The sequence below is a fragment of the Filicampus tigris genome, chromosome 21, assembly GCF_054856515.1.
Source record: "Filicampus tigris isolate MCC_2025a chromosome 21, RoL_Ftig_1.0, whole genome shotgun sequence".
NCBI lineage: Eukaryota > Metazoa > Chordata > Actinopteri > Syngnathiformes > Syngnathidae > Filicampus > Filicampus tigris.
The window spans coordinates 8,673,747-8,695,378 of NC_141237.1; the positions used below are offsets into that span (position 1 = coordinate 8,673,747).

Here is a 21,632-nt window from a genome sequence, read left to right on the forward strand (position 1 = left end):
GTTAACACCTCATCCAAAAATAATTTAACCATCAAAACAGTCAGACGTAGATTACACTGTGCTCTAATATAATGATACCCTGCAATGTACTGCTTGAGATCAAAGTGAGCATATTTCAAGCCACTCTTATTGAACCAAAGGGAGGCTTGAGCGTGGACTGGTGCGCTGCAGCTGTGTGAGCAGCAGCAGGAGATCACAGGACATCAAACACTGAAATGTCGCTCACATTGGCGGTGAGCTAGGAGTCACAGGTCCCGACAAAGGAAAGCAGTCATCTTGGGCCTGACATTTTAGGTGTCACAACCCAGCACTTGTGGGTTGCTGTTCATTCAAATAGGTTGCAACCAAATTATCTCCCAAAACGGACAAGTGATTGCGGCTTGTAAAAGTCACGCACATAATTGCTCCTAGAAGTATGACAGCCAGAGCACGAGAGTCCAAATTAAGAACAGAGGTTACACTGTGCCTTAGATATTTGATTGTCTCGCAGGATTCTTCACTTTCTGTCAAATTCAACTACTACCTTGTATAGCTTACTGCTAACAAGGATATCACTTATGCACTATATTGCATGCCACTTCAGGTCATGTTTGTATATACACGAGGAGTTAAGTAGTTATGTCGTACATAGGCACCCATTTAGTATGAACAAATTTACCAGGAAATTTATTTAATCATGGTCATGCAAGTAATTCTTAAGTCCGCCAGCCAGCAGACATCTTATCTGCCTATACTGTGTATTATCAGAAAATTACAGTGGAACCTCGCAAGGTTGCCCAGTTTGAAATATGACCAAACTCTTGGAGACAAAAATACCATTCTGAAGTCACATAAAAAAAAGTGTGCTGCATCTTTGATAGAAAGATGTTGTGCTGATGTAGTTGGAAAAAAAAAGGAACTTAGCAGGGAAGCTGGAGGATTTTCCTCAAGAAATTTGTCACAACTGCCAAAAAAGAGCTAATGAAAGCTTTGAGAGCTGCAGGGCACTCAGTCGTATGCAAAGTGAATTCATTGAGTTGAAAGACTCGAGTGGCTGTTGACAGTGAGTGAGAAACCGGCTCGACCAGGTCAATCACACACCCACACACTCCTGCACTCTACAGGATGCTGCTCACACATTCCGTGACAAAACTGAATAATTATTCGTGAGGAAGTCTTAGTGAGTGACAGATGTGTTGGACAGATGGTGGAGGTTTACACAGTCTTGCTTAGTAGTGCTATTCAAATTCATTTGCACGGGAATGTGCGATAAACGCCCATCAATGTTCTGGAGGATAGCTGACAACCACTGCCGTTTGCTTAGAATTGTCACATTTATAACCAGTATTGAATAGGCAAACACCCACAATGTAGTTTCAATCAACATGTTGGAAATACAGCAGGTGGATTTCCATAACTTCTCTAGAGAAGTTGTACAATATGCAGATGTCATTTGTAGCCATCTTGTATATATTCAGGTATCTCATGAAACCGCCTTACATTTACGGTTACGTCCAAATAGTATTGATCTGCCGCACTTCCTCAGTCTGGACTGACTGACCTAGTTTCAAAGTCCAAGCAAACACCGGTCACAATTGGCAACGCACCAGTTTTACTTCCGTGCACTGGAGCCCATCAAGTTTTTTTTTTGTTTTTTTTTCTGGCAAAATCTATTTATTCACATTTAGTTGCTTTTAATTAGTTAAACATGTCTGTGTCAATGTGCACACATCAATACATTTAGTTATCAGAAGCTCAGTTATCAGTATGCTTTTGCCATGTTTTTGATCATTATTGATTCTTAACTGCTACAGATGATGTACATGGCACAGTTGTAGGGCTCAAAAATTAATTGCCTTTGCAAAATAATAGTGAAACGCTAAAACATGATTTTCCAATGGCAAAGCCTGTTATTTGGCTGGTCACTGGAAGCAGATCTGAGGGGTTCAGAGCAGGCACAGATGTCAGCGTTGTAATTAAAGCCTGCCACGCTAGGTGCATATAGTTTTCGGTGCGTTTTCTTCAAGACGTTTTTTTTTCCGCCCTTCTACTTTCATATTATTTCGACAAGCCACACTACTGTATATGGCCAGAGAGGACAGAACCATTTTATTGGAAGAGAGAGACTTCAAGTGCCACAGAAAACCTACCACTAACTGACTCCACATTTATTAACTGTACGAAGGCAGAAATATAGTTCAGCATAGTGCCAAATTGTACCTATCACTCGGCACATGCGGTACTGCTGTGTTCGGAATAAGCGATTTGATTTTCCTCGCGGTGCCGCCAACAAAACCGTGCAAATCAAGAAGGTACTGTATTTTTCTCCAACAACCCTGACTATGTCCATTTTACAGCTTAGTGTGGATGTTTGAGAGGATATTACGGTGGGAAGATGTTTGGCAAACTCTTACATGGTTACATTTGCACAAATCCAAGTCATCTTTTATAAAACGTGCTGAAGAGAAAAGTTAGCTAATAGAAAACGGGGTTGAGAGAACATATTTATGGTCATTAATTTTGAGCAAAATTATTCTTGGTTATTGATTCAGTGTGACTAGGACTATATACAAAATATTTCTTTGTAAAGAATACATTTTCAAATTTAGACATGCATCAATTGGATCAAATACAAGGGTAGACCAATACAAGGGTAACTTTCCTTCACGTGTGTGCAATGTTAACATGCACATAAATTGGTGATCCGGCACGGACAGAAAAGGCAGCTTGTTTGCTCACATTAAACCTTGAAAAAGCAGAGTTAAGTTACTCCTTGCCTTCCAAGGGACTCCCAGACCGCTGTAATCTTGTTTGGTCCAACTCTGCCACTCTTGTACTTTTTCCGATGAACATAATAGACAATACAGAACATCTGCAGAAATTGTGAGTCCATGGCCACTGTGCAAACTGAAGCTGCAGAAAATCTATTCATATTGATATTCCTTTTCGTCCAAATGCTAAATTTAAAAAAATGCAGATACAAGAGAAAGCTGTATTGTCACTTGTTAGCCACGGTGAACATTCTTGCTTAGTATTTTTTTAATTCACAATTATAGACATGTAAAATGGATTGGATGGGTAGATGGATAGATGGTGAACATTTGGAACTGGCCTTTAACGGTTCCACAAACAACCGATGCTTGGGACGATGGGACTAACAGCTATAAGCTTCTGGCAAAGCGCTGAATCGCACCCAAAGGGCGTGGTCTGTCATGTGTCAAAACAAAGCACATAGCTGGCCTTTGCTAGGACTTGCTCTCTATGATTACATCCATCTTTAGGAAGGAAACGTTACCTCACAGAAATGTGGGTTGAGAAACACAACAACAAAAAATAAAATTGAAATAAATGAAATGGGGGACCTGTAAGTTACAAAAACAAACCAGCTGTATAATGGATATCAGTAGACAGACAGACAGACAGTACTGTTCAATGAGACATCTCAATTGCTCTCCGCTCATCAGGACGGCACTAATATTTGTTATTCTCCGCAGAGTATGTAGAATATATGACTGATTATCATTGCATTGTCTGTCTACATCTGTTGCTGCACTGTTTGTGTTCAGTCCTTTGCTTGAAGAGATAGCACAGCATCCTCAACCTTATGTACATCATCAGTTGTAAACAGCAGCACCCAAAATAAAAAGAAGATATCAGCTAAAACTAAATACATCAGTAAATAAATAGTCTCAAAAGTAATACTGATTTTTTTTTTTTTTTAAACAACTTTGTTCAATGCTCTGAGAAATAGCCTAATGACACATACACACATCGACTAACAACTTCAAGTGTACGTCTGCTCTACTGTGATGCTTCTAACAGCACTGGCTAATGATTAACTGGATTCTCTGAAGCACAGAGTTTGTAAATCGTTGGCTTAGACAGGAAATCATACACTCATAGGACGCTGGAACTCCTGTTTTCTCTCTCCTGGTTACTCATTCTCAGATAAGTCTGTGAAAGCACATGAAGTCAAAAAAAAAATCACCATGCCAAAACTATATATTGATTCAAATGAGCAGTGACACAAGAAGAACACCCCAAATATCCTGATAGACTGCACCGTATGTAGCCAGAAAACACCACTCATGCAACGACTTGGCATGGCAGGGGTATTTGGCACGATTACAGCACGGCTTGCCGACTGCTACATTTGGCAAGAACTGCCAGAAATCCTTGCAGCTTTGCATGCAACTCTCAAGCTCAACGCTGAACTGAGAGTCCCTGATGTTTGTTGCACCGTTGGCTGGCACAAGTCTTTGCATGCCTGTGCTCTCCCCACCACCCACACAGCACGTGTGCAACTGTTTTGTGTACACATGAGTGGCATTCTAGACTGTGGGGAGGCCCTGAAATGCCCTTACCTTGACCCTGAAGAGAGACACTGTTTGATACAGATAAAGGCCTAACTGTGGTGTCATTGATCTTAGGGCCAGTCGACTGAGTGGGGGAACCCGCTACAGTCATTAAATCAGGCAAGGAGGATGTAAAATGCATTAACCTAGTTTTCGATATTTCTTAGTTAGCTTTGCATATCTATAGTGTTGGCATATGAAGATAGTGTCAATTTAAGGAAGTAAAGGCATTGACAGTTGACACTTTAGAAAGTGGTTCTAAGGTGTGCAATTAATCAAAATTATTATTACATTCCACGATTACAAAATTGGCATAATCGTAAACAAACTATTATTAAAATTAATTTATATCCAACGTTTGCTTACACAAGGAAATCATACTTGAATTTACACATTTGCACCTTTTTTAAAATATTCTATATTTTTTTTAATCAATTGTGTTTGGTCCAAAAGGAACTTATTGCATTTATTTGTCTTTATATTTTTTACGTTTACACATTTTCTTGTGTTGTACCAAAAAATAAATGAGCATTAGAAAAATTGTGATTTAAATTCCCGAAATAATCATGATTCATATTTTTTTCATCATCGAGCAGCCCAAATTCACAATGAGAAAGCATATGTGGATACACTATCAAGAATTGTGATAATATTGTAAGGTTTGAATTGTGCATGTGACAAATAACTACAAATAAAAGGAGTTTAAAATCCTCCATTCGTCAAGATAATAAATGTAGGACTCAGTTCTTAATGAAAATTTAAAGGCATATTTACAAGTAGGCAATCAGTACAAGCCTATTTACAGAAAGCTTGAGCATATTTGGACAGGTGAAGCAGGAGGGATGTTTTACTAAAAGACTGGTAGGCAATCACCTCCGTGAATAAAGGAACGTGACATAAAGGTTAGTCTTCAGCAAGACAACACTGTGCGCAGAAAGAAAAAAAAAAAGAGAGGGATAATGATAGAAGAGACGTTGCACAAAGGAGATGATGATGAGAGGTTACTGAGTTCACACTCTCCTCCCCGGTGCTCTGTTCCCTGATGTGGCAGAAATGAATTTGAAAAATCTCTGCTGCTTGACCAGAAGCCTGAACTTATCCGTCGTCAATTACCATCAATCACGCCGCATTCCCGTCATCGTTCAGGACCCACAAGCTCAGCTTTGCACTGTCTATACACATAATTACATATCCAGTTATTATGCACTGCTGTACTACAGCTATTCGGATACAGCTTCTCTCTATGACTTATCCAATAGGTACGTTCCTGAGTGTAGTTAGCTAATTAGCATTCATACAAGTACACTTACAGGTTTATTTCATGGTGCATTTGAGTGCAGTTTCGACAAGTCAACTTCACCTGAGATTAAATGACCCTATGTGGAAATCTTTGGAACCTCCTTAATCAACTGGCAACTTTTGGAATGCTTTTCTGCATGTGTGTGAAACGGTATCCAAAAGGGTTTCAATGACCTGTGTCACAGTCTACATTTACAGTGCAACAGCCTCGATCAATGGACTCGTCTCCGCCATTCTGCTGAGCCACAGAAAATGATGGTGTACTGGGAAATGAGTTTCTATCAGGGATATACTGCAGCTGTTATTCCAAGTATCATAAAATGGGGATCAGCATCAGCAGCATGATGCGGACGCACAAGAGAGCCCTGAATGTGAAAATAAATAACATTTGGGCAAGTATTACTTGCTTGGCCAAGTGCTGAAAAACATCAGCCTCGAAGAGACGAGCAAAGCAATTTTGCATTCACCCGCCATGATTGTGCGTAGTGAAGAGCAGATTGGCTCTGAAATTCATAGCTTTTCAGTGGCTCATTGATACATTCTTTGTTCTACCACCAACACTGAAACAAAGCCTTTGAAAGCCCCAACGCAAGAAAAGGCAAAACCAGTATAGCTTGTGTGAATAACTATCTGTCAGTGCAATCAAAACCGACCATTATTGGCCAGATTGTGCACGTATGTACACTTTGAGCATCATCTGAGACAGTAAAGCAAAGGCTAATGTTCAGGCCTATGTCTTTCTGCATCCATCCACGTACTACTAATAAATGTTGCAACTTTAGAAGACGGATTATGGTTTAATGCTTTGTCAGCTCTGAGAACATTTTCAGCTCTCAAGTGACCGTCCATACAAGCGATTATGTCTTCCAGAGGCCCAAAGGGCTTAACGGACCTGTTGCAGATGGCCATGTTCTCCGGAGCCAACGCTTCTCCATTTACAGTACCGCAGCACGGATCAATGGGCCAGTCGCTTCCTTTCTGCTGAGCCGCGGAAAACTATTAAAGGGATGTGTGATCATTGGTGTGTGTCAGAGGAAGTCCTCTTTAAGGATGAATGTTGACCTGCCGCATTTCAGCACTGTTTAGTCTCAGTGGCTATATGTATTGCTGTGTGGAAAGTTAGTCATCTTTTGCAAAAAGGTATAGCAGGCTCAACAAACTTGAAATTGATTTAAACTGCTTAAAAATTGCATTGATATAAAAAAATAAAAAATAAAAAAAATAAAAAAAATTTAAAAAATGAAAGAACCGATACTGGAATTTTGATCACAAAAGGATTTGTAATGATAATATGTTCATGTTTAGTTCTGGCACTAACAAAACATTAATGAACAGTCAAAATTATTTGTTCATTTTCAAAACATTTTTGTGGGGGGGGGGGGGGATTACAAAAAGTTACTGGTTGTAACAAGGACAAAATACAGATGTTAAAACAAAAACATCTTTTGGTTTTCAAATGAGTAATTTTATTACAAAAAAGGGTTCAGGGCGAGTTTAGGCTTAAGTGGACATTTTTACATTCTCACAACATTATGACTTTTTTGTTTAAATTTTACAAGTTTATTCTTTTAACTTTGTTATTCCATATTTTTTTTCTTCTCAACCTGGCTCAAATACTCCTTAGTAAGAATTATCTTAAGAGTGAAGCCCATTTCCGAGGGCCTGTAAAGTTTTCTCGCGATTCAAAGTTTGCTGGCAAAAAGGAGAAAATGTCAGGGCACTACCAACCATTAATTCATTTACTAAATGTAAATGGGTTGAAAACAAAGAGACAAGAAACTCTCAGAGGGAAAAACGATGGGTCCTTGTCAGGACCCATTCTGGTTTGGAACAGGGTTTGCATTCCATCATGAAGCTTGAATATGCTCCAAAACGTGGTTAGCGTTTAAAAGAGGGTAATGGGTGTATACTTTAGTGGGATTTGTTATTACATTCACTGGACACATTAGGTGGACCTGCATGAGTCAAAGGTAATATTGTCAGTGATGGAAAGTAACTAAGTGCAAATACTTTGTTGCTGTACTTAAGTAGATTTTTCAGGCATCTGTACTTGTGTATTGTCTTTCTGACAACCGTTTACTTTTACTATATCCATTTACAGTACATATCATTATGTGAAAAAACAGGTACAGCAGCTACAAACCGGAGACGATGACTGCAACAGGTTTGGAGAAGCAAGATATTCCCCATCCGTGACCTCGTTTAAGAGAATTACTGTGGATGCTGTGGTCTACAATAATGATTTAAGGCGGATGCGTTGTCTTGTGACAGCCTAACAACTACAATGCTCTGGCATTCAAAGCATGTTTCATGTAATCTGAAGAGAAAAAAAACACACACACACAAAATTAATATATTACTAGTATATTTTTTTCCGTTGCTAATTTTGTATTTATTTGTGTCCCTTTTGTCACGTTAGCAAAACGATGGTAACAAGTTGTTGACTAAACATTTTAACTTTTGAGATTTATACATTTCAAAGTATCCGTGGTCGTACTTACCAGTGTATTTCTTTACACAAGTATCTGTACTTCTACTGAAGTTGAAGTGAGCGCTTTTCCCCATCTCTGGATATGATCCCACGTTTACGTGACTAAACAGAGTAACCAAAATATCGAAAACATCTCTCACTATAACGCAGTGCAGTTCCACTCCACTGCAAACTACAACCAAATCATACTGTTAGATTACAGTATAACATGTTATTTAAATAAATTCAGATACCTCTTCTATGTTATATTCCATTCGATTGTGCGGGTGACCGTCAAGTGTAAAGTTGTTTTTTTTTCCTTTCAAGTGTGTTTGTCATCAGTTTGTAATGACACACCTGCACACAAACGCAGAATGTTGCGCGCGTGTTTTGCTCCGCTTAATTACCCAACCCGTGCAGGGTCAACAAGCATCGAATTATTGTCCACAAACTCCAGTTTCGATGTGTTTTCCTACTTTTGTAACCAAACAAAACACCACACACAACTAGCCCTGTTTTTGCAAGTTGCGCCTTCCAGTCATAATAGGTGTCCACGTTTGGTTCACTCACGCTGGGTAACAACTACATTTCCTACCACCGCCCTCTGTCTCTTTATTTGCACGAGAAAAGCGCCATGTTACGGCTCCAAATGTCTGGAGTCGCCCTGCCTTGCAGCGAGACGTTGCACATGCATGCCTTCTGTTCTTACCTTGGCGATGGCCCTTTTGTACCTCATGGCAGCTTGTTCGACGAGGCTGGTCACCTTTATATTTCCATCCCCGCACGGGACAACCACCCGGGTCCGTCCGAAACACACAGTCACCTTCATTTCCTCACGTTAATTCCAAAGAGGAAAAAGACGACGCGGTAAAGGGACACAAACCATCCCTGGCGGCGTTGGGGAGACGTAAAAAAAAAAAATCCCCGCTGCTTGTGGAAAAGCTCGTTTTGAAGTGTGCTGGAACAGTCCAAGCGATGAGATCCAGTGGCTGCTGTGACCGGCTGACGTCCTCCTCTCTTGTGTTGACTTAACTTCAGAGAAACTTAGCAGCCGAGCGGCTTGTCAGCGGGGAGCGCACAGCTGACATGACGCTGCGAGGGTCGCCCACATGTTGGAGCAGGCACCAGGAATGTGTCCTCTCCTGTGCGCAACCAGCAGGGCTGGCAAAAGTACTCACGCTCTGCGCTTAACCCTTTAACAACCAATGTTAGACTGCGTTTTAGTGTCCTATGGAGGTCCCAAACAGTGGCGTCACAAAACCTGTTTTAGGAGGGGTTGGCCCCTGAAATGTTCCAGCCCCCCCCCCCCCCCCCCCCGCCCCACTAAAGAATTTTTTGTTTTTAGTTCAAAACATATTTCTTTTATACCCCGAACTAGTATTGACAAATTCAATAAAAGCTGGCCAGAATATGGGTTTAAATTTAAACAAAAATAAACATTCTGTTTTTTTTCACTTAAATTTGATTGTAAATCTGTCCGTTTCCCTTCACTTCATGTAGGAGTGTTGTTAACCAATCCAATCTGTTCCACTTGTTGACAGTCAATGCCCTTATTGCAGGAAATCCAGTCAATGTTTTGCCTGCGACCTTTCTTTCATTTAGTACCTGAGGCTCTGTTTGGATCAGCCAATCATTACGTAATACCAATAACAATAATCTTAATTATAGTAACAGCCGAGGGAAAACTGTGGATGGAAGGTTGGACATAGGAAAGTTTTTCAAGAAAGTACGTAAATCTTCATAACTGTTAGCTAGTTAGTCTAAAATGCATCGTGAAGGTATTGGTTGTTTACGTAAAGATGTTTATATAGAGAGTGAACTTTATGCATGAGCTGTGCTCATTCGCATATGATTATCATCAGTAGATAATAATGATGAGTAAAAAAAAAAAACAATATTATTGATAATAATGTATTTCTAATTAGTAAATCAAAATTGAAATAAACATAATAGCAATCTTACTAGCTAACATTGGCTCTACAGTTTCACCGTCAAAAGCCCACATCTGTGCTATTAATATGGGCAACAGAACAACAGAAGAGTCAAACAATTAAAACATTTAACAGGGGTGGAGCCAGAACATGGCTAATGGGTGGGCCTGGAAAAATCAGGGCGGGCCTGAATTTTTGTCACTGAGCACAATCTCCCTATCCCGACACATCGTATATTCAAATAAAATGACAAACTGAATATAATATATGAAGTTCAGAGGTTCCTGAGATAACCACAATTATGCCATTCTTAATATTCAATAAAAATGTTTTTAAAAAAAACAACGAAACACAAATTCAGAAATTATTGAATAATAATTTACAAAAACATTTAAAGTATATATTTTTTCATGAATCTCACTGGATGGGCAGTCTTGTCCATCTGTGTGGGCCTGTGCATACCAAGGCCCACCCATGGCTCCGCCCCTGACATGTAACGAAATGACGTTTGGCAATGCTGTTGCCCAGTTGGTATGGTAGTCCCTCAATCGAGAGGAAGGCTTCGATTTCCACTTCTTGTCGAAATGTCCTTCCACAAGTTACTGAACTCCAGGTAAAAGCCCTTTGACTATCACAACGGTGTAGAAGTTCCATATTTCAGATTGATATGGGACGCAGGGTGGGTTTACATGTCTGTACTGTCTGGTTTCTGGTCACAAAATCACAGTTTTAACAGGTATTTTACTGGTTAATGTTTTTTATTGTAATGATAGATGCTTCAATTATTAAACCATGATGCAGAATAAAGTCACCCCGAGGGCTGATATGCAGTGTGACCTAATTTACTATTGAAATCATGAATCCCTTCTCTGGCTTCATTCTTCCAAGGCTTTGTGATACTATCAGCATGTAAGAAAAATGTACTTTTATTTTAAATACGAAAAAAATACGTTATAAGAAGAAAATTATAACTACACACGAGAGATGTAAAATTAAAAAAGGAAAAAAAGTGAAAACATCAAACATATTCACAAAACAGTGAAAGGATGTATAAGATACAGACAGTATAATCCTAACCCCTGCAATAATAAATCCTAATATTGCAGTAAATATAATATAATTACAACAAAATTATAAAAACAAAATGCATACAATTATTTACAAATGCACACTATACTGTATTTAGATCTAGAGCAACCAGATAAATAATGATTATCATACTCTTAAAATTAACCTGATTGATATCTTACAAATAAACAATACTAGAAATTAAAACACATTCAGTTTAAGTCTGAATCAAATCCTTTCTGACAAACTTTACTGACAAGCAAACTATGTCAGCAATGCATAGATGGTACACTTCCATCAAGGGCAAGATCAGACCCAGACTGTGCATAAACCTAGTACCGGTACTCAAATGTTTCTGGAAAATCAATCTGATTGCTTTTCCATGCACACAGCACTGAGTTTTAGACTTACATGATGGGAACAAGAATTTAGATCAGGACAAGCTGGGTAGTGGCTTTGATAATTCTAAAGTCAGTAAAATCCTATTGCCTACTTAAAATACGTTGCAGCTAATTTAGGCTGCTTTTAATATGGGGCATGTCTAGACAGCACCTTTTTGGGATTACCCCACAGTACTCCCATAGGAAGTAAAACTGATTCAGGTGAGTGCCGCAACCGGTTTGTTCCATTGATTTTTAGTTAACATCCAATCCCCCCTTTGTGTACGGGTGCATTTGCGTGTGTGTGTGTATGCTCCATCTCACCTTGTGACTTTAGTGAGGAAAAGTACCTAATCTGTATTTATTGTACAGTGTTAAAAAAGTGTCTCCCTTCTTGATCACCATCCTGTATTCTCAAGTTTGACAGCACATCATAAAAAATAAAAAAAATACACTGGCACCTGCTGGAGCTAAAAAATATTACACAACATTTCTCTGAGAGATAAGTTATAAAATCCACTTCTTCATTTAAATGTTTGAGTAGATGTGTAGCTTCAGAGTTTAGGACTTCAACGACTTCAAGTATTCCATCCAGTCATGAAGTAAGCGCATTGCATTTCTTATACATGCAGAAGTCATGATGCTTACGAACTACGTTCGCTAAGTTTGTCTCCTTCGAGTATCCGTAGCACAAAGATGGCAGCGAAATAATGGCAGCCTCCTGTAGGGGAGGCGCGCCCTATGTAATATAATTAATTACTTCACCTACAGTTATATAAAAATAATTACGTTGATGTGATAGAGCATATATTTTTTGCATATTGAAATGAATAGTGGGTTTTTTAAATGATCATTGAAAGATCAAAACATTCTACACATTGTAGCTTTAAGTAGTGAATATTATAGTATTCATTAATCGAATACTATCACATTTTCTTTAACGACGCGGCTTGTAGCTCTGCTACGATAAAAGCTGAGTTGGACAAGCTCCTATATAAAGTAGTGAGTGATTATAAAAACATGTAGTACTGAAGTAACAACCCATTGACCAAAAGTTTAAATAAAAGCCTTGGGAATTCATTTTATTTATTTGACAAGCAGTAAGGTCATGTTTGTCTTTTTTTTTTTTGTTTTTACATCTGAAAGTAAATACAATAGTCAGTATAACAGCTTTATTACATAATTCTTCCTAACCAGGACATTAAAAAAACACACACAAACAAAAACTGCAAACGTGAGAAAAGAGACTGTTTTTAAGATGTGTAGCAATCAATGCATCACTGATGCCCCAACTTACTCTTTCATCCATTATTTTTTTTCAGTCACCTCAGATGCCCTCCTGCTTTTTCCTCACCAATAACTACAGTATATAAGCATTCTCTTTGAGTCGTTTTTCGCGCACATGATGCACGTGGCACTGGTGATGTTGTAAACAGCTTCAAATCAGACGGTGGCTGGAGTGGGAAGCTGTCGTCTGGCTTTCCAAGCCTGGTTTAGTCTCCCAGCAGATGGCGACAGTTCCCCCCCCAAAAAAATGGATGCGTGAGTCTGTTTTGTTATTGTTTTATGTTTTAAAACCTGTATCTGCCACAGTCACACAGGTGGGTTTTTTTGTGTGGCTCTCCAATTCCATCGCTAAGCGATATAGCTGTACTCATCCGCAGAGGTTTGGCTTCGCTCGATGTACTGCTTGTCGATGAGCACTTCTATGCACTTCTTGATCATACTGATACTGGGGTTGAACCTGGCTTTGGATTGATTAATGACCTGCGCGTGAGGACGATAATTCTTGTGTTACAAACAGACTGCACAGGACTGCCGCGAGCAATTTTCCTGCGGCAACGTAAACCAACCCACCTCTTGTATGAGGGCATTGTGTCTGAGCACCTTGCGGGCCTTCATGATTCTCACTATAGCAGCTTGTAAATACATTTTGCGGTCCTCATCTACAGCACTCCGAGTCTGCTCCATCTCCTACGTAGCACAGATATGGAATTTTTTTTTTTTTTTTTTTTTTTATAAAGTTGCATCTCTTATCTAGTAGCAGTTAACGTCAATGGGTAAACGGGAAGTCAACCCCCAAAAATTCTTTGCAATAGTATGTTCTATGCGCCTTCACTAGTTCTAAACAACACGACATTATGATTCATTAATATTCCGTTTGTGGAATATGAGTTAAGTAGCAAAATCCCCCTGTTTTTAGCCATCTCAGGGGGCGGCCATTTTGTCACTTTCTGTCAACTGAAAATGACATCACAGTTGCTCAGGCCTTAAGTAACAGCCAATCACGGCACACCTGTTTTCTGAAGCGGAGCCATGATTGGTCGTTAGTTGATGCCGTGTTTCGACTGGTCTGGCTGCTTAGAAAATTTGAGGGTTGAGTTCCCCTTTACGGGTTTTAGATGAGCGTCTAACCTGTGGGGTGTCCTTCTGCATTGACGTCGTGATCTTGAACTTTGTCCTTTTACTGACGAAGGACATATTCAGCGAGAACGTGGATTCAGCGTCAATCTCCTCCTGTCGGCAGAAAGTGCGGCTGTTAGTTTAGTCATTGTTCAGTCTGAATTGTTATACTATTTCAAAAAAACAATAGCACTTATTGCTATTTGAAAAGACTTACACTGACATTCACGTTTGCGTTCATTTGATACGACAAAAGCATATCACAATCTGCGTTTGCATGGAAGCTCGACTTTCTCACCTTTTCTGAGTTGTGGTTGAGCATCTTCACATCCAAAAGAGACTTGATGGTCTTCTGTAGCTCCTTCTCGTTCATTTGCGTACCATCCTGCATCTCCTTGTATGTCACCGTCTGACTGTTATTGAACGCGAGGAGCACGGCCATCTGATAGGTGGTCACCATAGCAACATAGGGCTTGGACAAGTAGTTCATCTTCACTTCGCCTGATGGGAGGGAAGCAGTGCACAGATCACTGGCATGAACCGAACAACATTTATGATTGCTTTGCATTTGGTTTGTTTAAAAAGCAAGAATATTGACGTTGTAAGTGCTTGCATACAAATACCTGGGCACTATTTTTTGTGAAAAACATGCATAACATGTCCTTAAAGAGTGACGTATACATAAAACTGAATTACACAAATGTGCACTAGAAAGTCTAAAACAAATCCCAAGAAGAGGTAAAAACACTTCATATTAGCCAACTTTCTCTTATTGTCTCTGTCTCACTTTCTTTCCAGTATTTAGTGCAACCAGTGAACATTCTCAAAAAGTCTCAAGTACTGTCCGAGTTTGATTAAAGCCCTGAGAATTTCCCGCCTCATGTGTGCATTTACGTTACCTGTGCAGAGGTAGTGTAGCCAAGTCAGTTTCCTCCCACTGAAGTGCTGATTATAGAACAATTCAAACTGTAGGCAAAATGGAAAACAGGATTATTTAACAGCGATGTTCTTTTAAAGCTCCAGTGTAACTTTTTACCATCTGGACACTCTTCTCCAGTTCTTGTGGGATGGCGAATGTGGAAGATGGAACGTGCGTGAGTGGCCACGCTCCAGCCTGCAAACACATGTGTTAGGAATAGAAACTTGTTTTGAAGAGGCTCGTGGACATTAAAACCAAGGCATCTGGCATGTCATGCCTTACTCACCTGTAATACGTATATCTGGAAGCTGATACCCAAGTCCACTACAGTCTCCTCTGTCTTGATGAAATTGTTAAACTTGTTGTTGAGGTCAGCACTCACACTCATGTCTGTATACATTCTGTGAAGTTTGCTCGTGAACTCATAGCCGCATGCTTGCTGTGGGAGGAGCCATGAGAGTTTGGTCTGAGCGAGTGCTTAATCAAGGAGTAGATTCAAAGACGAGCAAGCGCATTATGAATCAGATTTTACCTTTAGTTTGTTGATCATGGCTTCTTCTGAGTCCATTGACAAAGATAAACTATGTATTAATCGCTTTGCTAGCATTCTGGCATAAAACTGGAAAGAGAAGAGAAAACACGACTTCTGAAGATACTAAATACAGACACATTTCTATTTTTATGACAGCACTGAGCTCAATGGCTTCAAGTCAAAAACACTGTAAAGGGTGAAAAGATAGTAAAACTCCAACCAAGGCTGTTTTCACCTTTTGAAAAATGTCTTTGTCATCTATGTACTTAAAAACGGTGATGAAGCTGGTCAGCTTGTCCTCCACCTCATTTTCGGTCATTCCCTTTGCAGATTTTTTCAGGAGATTGTCACAGTATTTGGCCAGCTGCACAGACACACAAAAGGAGGACAAGTGACCCAGTCGAGACCTGAACTACAAAGGTTTATATCATAAACAGTATTTATGTGTGGGTGGTGCACTGACCAGCTCTGGGGCTTTACAGATGGACTTAGGCTCTCTGAAGTTCACTACAGACGTCAAAGCCTAAGACAAAAATAAACATATCAAAAAAGTATACGTCAGCGTGTTTAAAATGATTTGGTGTTTAACAGTGACACAAATTCTAGGGTTTGTTACCTTATCGAGCGCACTCATGAAGTGCTGGTCTCCATTCAGAACTGTGTTAATGAGCTGAACAAATTTACTATGAACTTCTAGCACTGACTCGACAAACAGGGTCGGCATCTAGGAGAGTGCAAAAAGAAGGAGGTCTTCGCAAGAACCACATGCCAACAGAAGAGTCACCTTTTTACCTCCATGCAGTGGATATACAAAGTGAACAAACTTGAATTTAGGTTTGGACTAAGTCACAAATGTAGGGTCCAGATTCTGTTTCAATATTTTTGTTGTTCAAGCAGCTGTAGAATGTAACCAATATAGTAGTGCTGTGTCACTAACGTTTTCCAGAGATAGATTACTGGTGCCTCGTATCCCCTCATTGTTGATATGGACCTGCAACTCCTGGATCATGTGCGGCAAACCATTGGACACGGCTCGCAATAGTGTGTACATGTTGGCCATGTCTGGAGAAAAACAAACAGTAAGTTATTCTCCTCTCAGCTCTGACAAATTCATATCATAAAAACAAGGAGGAAAGCTAACCGTCTCGCTTCTCCTGCCGAATAATGTTCTGACACTCTGCGTGGAGGAACTGCAGATGGTCTGCTACCATCCTCTGTTGGCATTCATTGATGACTTTGGCATAGGAGCTCGGATGCAGGTACTTCCGACAACGCATCTCTTCGTCTTTCAACCGCCCCAAAACCTGGAGGAAGGGAGACAAATCGGGGTCTTTTGCAATGGGCCTAAGTAATACAGTAACGAAGAAAGTAACACAATATGGCATCACTAAAACAGTATATGTGTATGAACCAGTGTAAACAACAGAGCACAATGAACTTGTCGCTACCTCTTTACTGTTATATTAACTCACTTGTGACATCAGACTAACATGAATTTTACAAAACACAGAGATCACGATAAATTGGATAGTAGATGCAAAAAATAGAAACATGGTTAAGGCTAACCGGGACAAGTGACTCACACAAGAACTGACAAAGCATTCCATTACTTGTATCGACGGCGGGTGCCTACCTTCTCCATATACTGTGAGCAGTTGGATTCTTGGAGTAAATTTGAGGCTTCCTGTTTGTAATATTCTCCCGTTTTTGTCACAAACTCCCCTTCGAAGATTTCCTGATAAAACTGCAACACAATGACAGAAGGGATTTAGGCATACAAACACAATCACTGGCCCGTATGAGTGTGACCATTTACTGTCTGCTGACATTCACCACGACAGGCAATTTAAAGTTTTCAGTTGATCGAAAACGCATTATTTTGGAATGTGGGAGGAAGCCGAAGTACATCGAAAAGCCTACGCAAGCACAGGGGAAAACATGCAAACCCCAACATGCTGTCCAATAATAATAATAATAATAATAATACAAAATAATTCAATGAATCAGGGGCATGATTGAATACCAAAGACGATGTGGCACAATGGTATCAACACAAGTTTGAAAAGTGAAAATTGATCTCACATTCTCACCTTGAGTGGAAACTTCTTCTTGTACTGCTCCACGTGAACAAAGGAGTTGATTACCCCGTGGATCACTTTCTGGTTGGGGTTCTCACCACAACGGTCACTGTAGGGACAAAGGAGGAATTTTGCTCTGATTTTGACAACACCTGATCTGCATTTCCAGTGGCTGAGATCGATGTGAGAAGTATTACTTTTTGATTTCATTCAGCAACATCCGGATCAGAATGGATTGAAGAGGCTCAATCATTAGCTTCCTCCACATATCCAGCGCCAACTAGAGTCAAATTAAAAACCGTTTACCATTGGAGCATCGATGAGACCGAACTTGCGTTGAAAACTTATTGCAGCTTGTATGCCGTATCAGTCAATACCTCGCCGATCTCCATTAGCGGCTCATTCATGTCCACTCCCCCGTAGCCGTACTGCAGGTCCGCCTCGGTCAGTTTGTTCTTCTTAATGAACTGTGTGTTGAGATACCTGGAGAGGGCAAAGGTTTCTGTTTTAACGTAACAGAACTTGGAAATTAAATGAATAGAACATATCAGCCAACTACATTATATTGACATCAACGCTGTATATGTGAGACATTAATGGAGTGAGACTTTTAAACTACATGGTAAGTAAGATGGTGGTCAACGTACGACAACAGTGTTACCTGTACAAGCAGTCCATGTAGTCAGCCCCTTTGCTGTATTCATCCCAGTATCTGTGGTACATCACTAAAACCTTCTCTTCCGATTCCAAGACTTTCTGCGATGCAAGCACAGGCAGGACAAATATTTGGAAAAGCCGCATGTAGTAACACTTCAGATTTGGAGTTGTGCTTACCTTGTACAAATTCCGAACATGATTTTCTAGGAAAACCTTTGTTTCAGTGTATAATCTCTCACCTAAAGGCTCAGGGTATGCAACACACAAGGCATATATATCACTGGGGTCACAGTTTAGGAAATATATGCTTCGATATGTCAAATGATACTGACACAGAAATACTTTACCGCCCCCCCCAAAAAAAAAGTAAAAGATGTAAAAATGTGTTTTTCAAATAGCTTTTGCTAAATGACTCAATAAAAACATTCATCACTTACTAAGATTTAAATTTAAAAAAATATTTCAATCAGGATACGAGAATCGGTCATTCCACGTTGCTCTCTCCACATAGTCGAGCATCACAACAGCCTTGATTGTCGTTAGTAACTTGTTCCATGTCTCGTCGAAATCCACCACCCGTGGCTTCAAGGACATTGTGCAGCCTTTTCCTGATAAAAACGGAAACAAAAATAATTCAACCCAATGCCAGACAAAAATACACAAGCATTGCAACACTGTTAGTTTTGGATGTTTGAACTCTGTCTGCAATATGTATCAAGACATTCCTCAAGATGCAGTTTGAGCTACAGACTTGTTTCCATGTTCAGTTTTGACAGAATCCTACCCAGAAATAAGGGCACTATTATTTTAAAATGGTTTAATGTGGCAATTACTTTGTTGATTAATCAATGAATCTGATTAAGATTCAGTTACTGGTTTGGTCCGTAGCCTGTCAGAAAATGGGCATAAATGTAGAGAATTGTTTTGCAAAGTAAAAAAAGCAGGTGTGTGCAATTCATTGCTCAATTTTGCACATAGTCAATCAAACTACTTGAAACAAATGGCCATTCTATGTTCCTATACTTGGGTTTGAATGCCAAAGCAGACCAAATGATAGCAAATGGATTTGGTCGATGCATCCTCAGCATCACTGATGTACCCGTGAGTAAAGCACTCATCCTAGTGCCAGCTGTTCAGAGGCATCCTTCACTCAGCATCTCACTCTCATGTCGTCTTCTTGTATGAATTAGTTCTACTACTATGCGCATATAAAATACACAAAAAAACATACAAAAACAGAATTCCACTTTTAGGATTGAAGATGTGTTGTGTTTGCTTAACATTGTACAACTATCTTGCATAAATTATCTTCCACTATTTATCCTCAGGAGAAGAAAAAACCCAGCTATGCATGCATTTCACAATGATGCCTATGAAGTCTTTAAATCCTTTGAATCCTGGATGGGTCAACGGATCGATTCTATTTTCTGAATTGAAACATAACATTGGGATTGGTTCCTGGAAAGATGCTAGTGTCCTTCCTGAGCCATGTCAATGTGCCCTTGCGCAAGGCACCTAACTCTCATCCCGGTCAGGTGCACAAAAGCGTTGAACTGGTCGTCACTCTTATTTTGCATGCATGTGAATTAGTTTCTGTGTCGTGCAATGCATGCAACAGAAACAGCAGAATGAAACGTGATGTTGCACTCTAACCACTCTTGGTGTAAAATTGTGTAATAAATGAATATCACACAAAAACGTCAGCCACTGGCTTGCTACGAGCTACTTCTTAACGGCCGTTGTTTATTAACGTTTGTACAACATGACGTGTGACATTAAATGCATTGACTTTTTCATAAAGAGGGCAGCCAAGCGAAAGTTGCCAGCTACCGGAATGTCAGTCCCAAAATAGGACGGCTAGCGATCGGGCTAACTAGCATCTCTCGAGCATGCTACTTGTCTTTGCTCATTTGCACTGTAAGGCACCAGCTAGCAGCTTGTTACCTAGCAGGAAACTACAGGCAGTAGCGCAGCTATCGCGAGCAAATGCTCATCTACTTTGCGATGTCCCTCGTTTGGCACTGACAGCTCTGTAAACATGCTGCTGAAACTACACCAACCATGTTCAAGGATAAACGTCTGGATTGTACCTACCACTGTACAGTAAATCCTTGCTAGAAAACTCTAGTTTCTACGCTGTCACAGGCTTGATGTGTCTCACTGTTCTTCCCTACCTCTTGGATTATACCATTGTTTGAAAGGGGGGCAATGTAAGGTTCCATAAATTACCCTCCAACAGTAGTTTTTACAGTAGTTTAGTACAGTAGTGAAGCCTGAGTTTGGAATCTTTTTTTAAACAACCACTAGTGTCCCACATGATTACAAATAAGCATTCAGAGAGGCCAAATAAATTCGGTTTAAAACGAGAGCGAAAACTTACATTTGTGGTACCGCCCAGAACTACGGAAAGCTCATAGGAATTGAGTAGGAAGAGTCGCTTGTCGGGATGTTCGCCTCCACTTTTCCACCAAAAAACATGAAAATACCTATGAAAAAAATGTTCATCAAACGTAATTTTTAATCAACTCAATTACATAAAATTAATACGAGACCACGATCATGGAGATGGACCATTATTGGTATAATTTTGAGCAAAGGGAATTTTACCCCACATTATTATTGACCAGTCTCTTTATTAAAAAAAAAAGTAACAATAACACACATAAAAACATGGGAAAATCGTTAGAAATTAAAGAAAAAATTAAAGTGAAAAGGGATCTGATCAACTCAAAGATTTTTCGCCCATTTTTTGCCAGTACACAAATAGCAGCATTCAGAGTCTGATGGAAACTGAATGGAAGTGTGTCACATTGTATGTAGTAATTATTTGTCTCATACGTCCCAAAAACAACCTGTCTTCTAATTTGTCTGTACTTTTCAAGACACGGGTGTTTCTTCCAGTGGTCCCCAAAAGCCATCTAGAGCAGCTATTGTTTTTGTGAAACAGCAGTTTCAGATTATTTCATATTATACAAGAAAATTACAGGTCATACTGTCTTGAATGTCTCTGAGGTAAGACGTACGACGACGGATGGTGTTAAATTCTACAGATTTGGTTTCTACACTTATTAGGCAAAACATATTGCAACACTTAACATGTTGGGGTTGATGGTTTCCCACATGACGACAGCAGAGGGAGACATTTGACTTAATTATGAATTTGGATGTACAGTTGTGTTCAAAATCATTTAGCAGTCCAGTCATGACTCACAAAATCAATCACTCACTACTAGTTTTTATTGTTTCCTAATTTGTCTTATTCCGGTGAGGAAATCCCCTTAAAATGTTTTTCAAAAAACAAAAGACAAAAAAAAAAAAAAAAGAAAACCTCAAACACACCAGAAGCAAGCAGAATCATGGGTCCAGACCAACAAAATTGTGAAGTTATAGTGTGGCCAGCCCATTGAAAATGTGGGTTAAAAAACGTTTCTTGGGGTTGTGTAATGCTGTCAAATCATCCTGGCTGGAATACTGTGCCTTTTCACATGCTGCAAGAAGTTGCTCACTTTCATGCAAAACAGATGTGAAGTATGTAGTACAACATACCCTGATGTGCAAATC

General features: G+C 39.7%; 2 protein-coding genes across 5 annotated transcripts in view; both read right to left on the minus strand.

Annotated features, from left to right (window-relative positions):
• LOC147127483 (partitioning defective 3 homolog) overlaps window positions 1-9,301 on the minus strand; it is a 271,216-nt gene extending 261,915 nt beyond the window's left edge. For 3 of the 4 annotated variants that reach the window (XR_015084282.1, XR_015084281.1, XM_086020897.1), the window contains exon 1: window positions 8,813-9,301. Coding sequence is in view for 1 of the 4 variants with exons in the window: in XM_086020897.1 (XP_085877023.1) it covers window positions 8,813-8,932 (120 nt within the window). In the remaining 3 variants the exon portion in view is untranslated. Of the gene's footprint in view, window positions 1-8,134; window positions 8,383-8,812 lie in introns of those variants that run through there. The other variant, XM_086020898.1, reaches the window with a different exon arrangement.
• A 3,236-nt stretch (window positions 9,302-12,537) lies between these two features.
• Window positions 12,538-20,403, minus strand: cul2 (cullin 2). The gene is made up of 21 exons (XM_086021523.1): window positions 20,166-20,403; window positions 18,547-18,679; window positions 18,249-18,351; window positions 18,076-18,170; window positions 17,792-17,897; window positions 17,612-17,694; window positions 17,427-17,523; window positions 16,970-17,080; window positions 16,478-16,640; window positions 16,274-16,398; window positions 15,953-16,060; window positions 15,800-15,859; window positions 15,572-15,700; window positions 15,337-15,423; window positions 15,091-15,243; window positions 14,922-14,999; window positions 14,785-14,851; window positions 14,184-14,386; window positions 13,898-13,999; window positions 13,340-13,456; window positions 12,538-13,249 (listed from the first exon to the last, which is right to left on the minus strand). The coding sequence occupies exons 2-21, from the start codon at window positions 18,663-18,665 to the stop codon at window positions 13,118-13,120; spliced, it is 2,238 nt and encodes a 745-aa protein (XP_085877649.1). The 5' UTR covers window positions 18,666-18,679; window positions 20,166-20,403; the 3' UTR covers window positions 12,538-13,117.
• Between the last annotated feature and the right edge of the window lie 1,229 nt (window positions 20,404-21,632).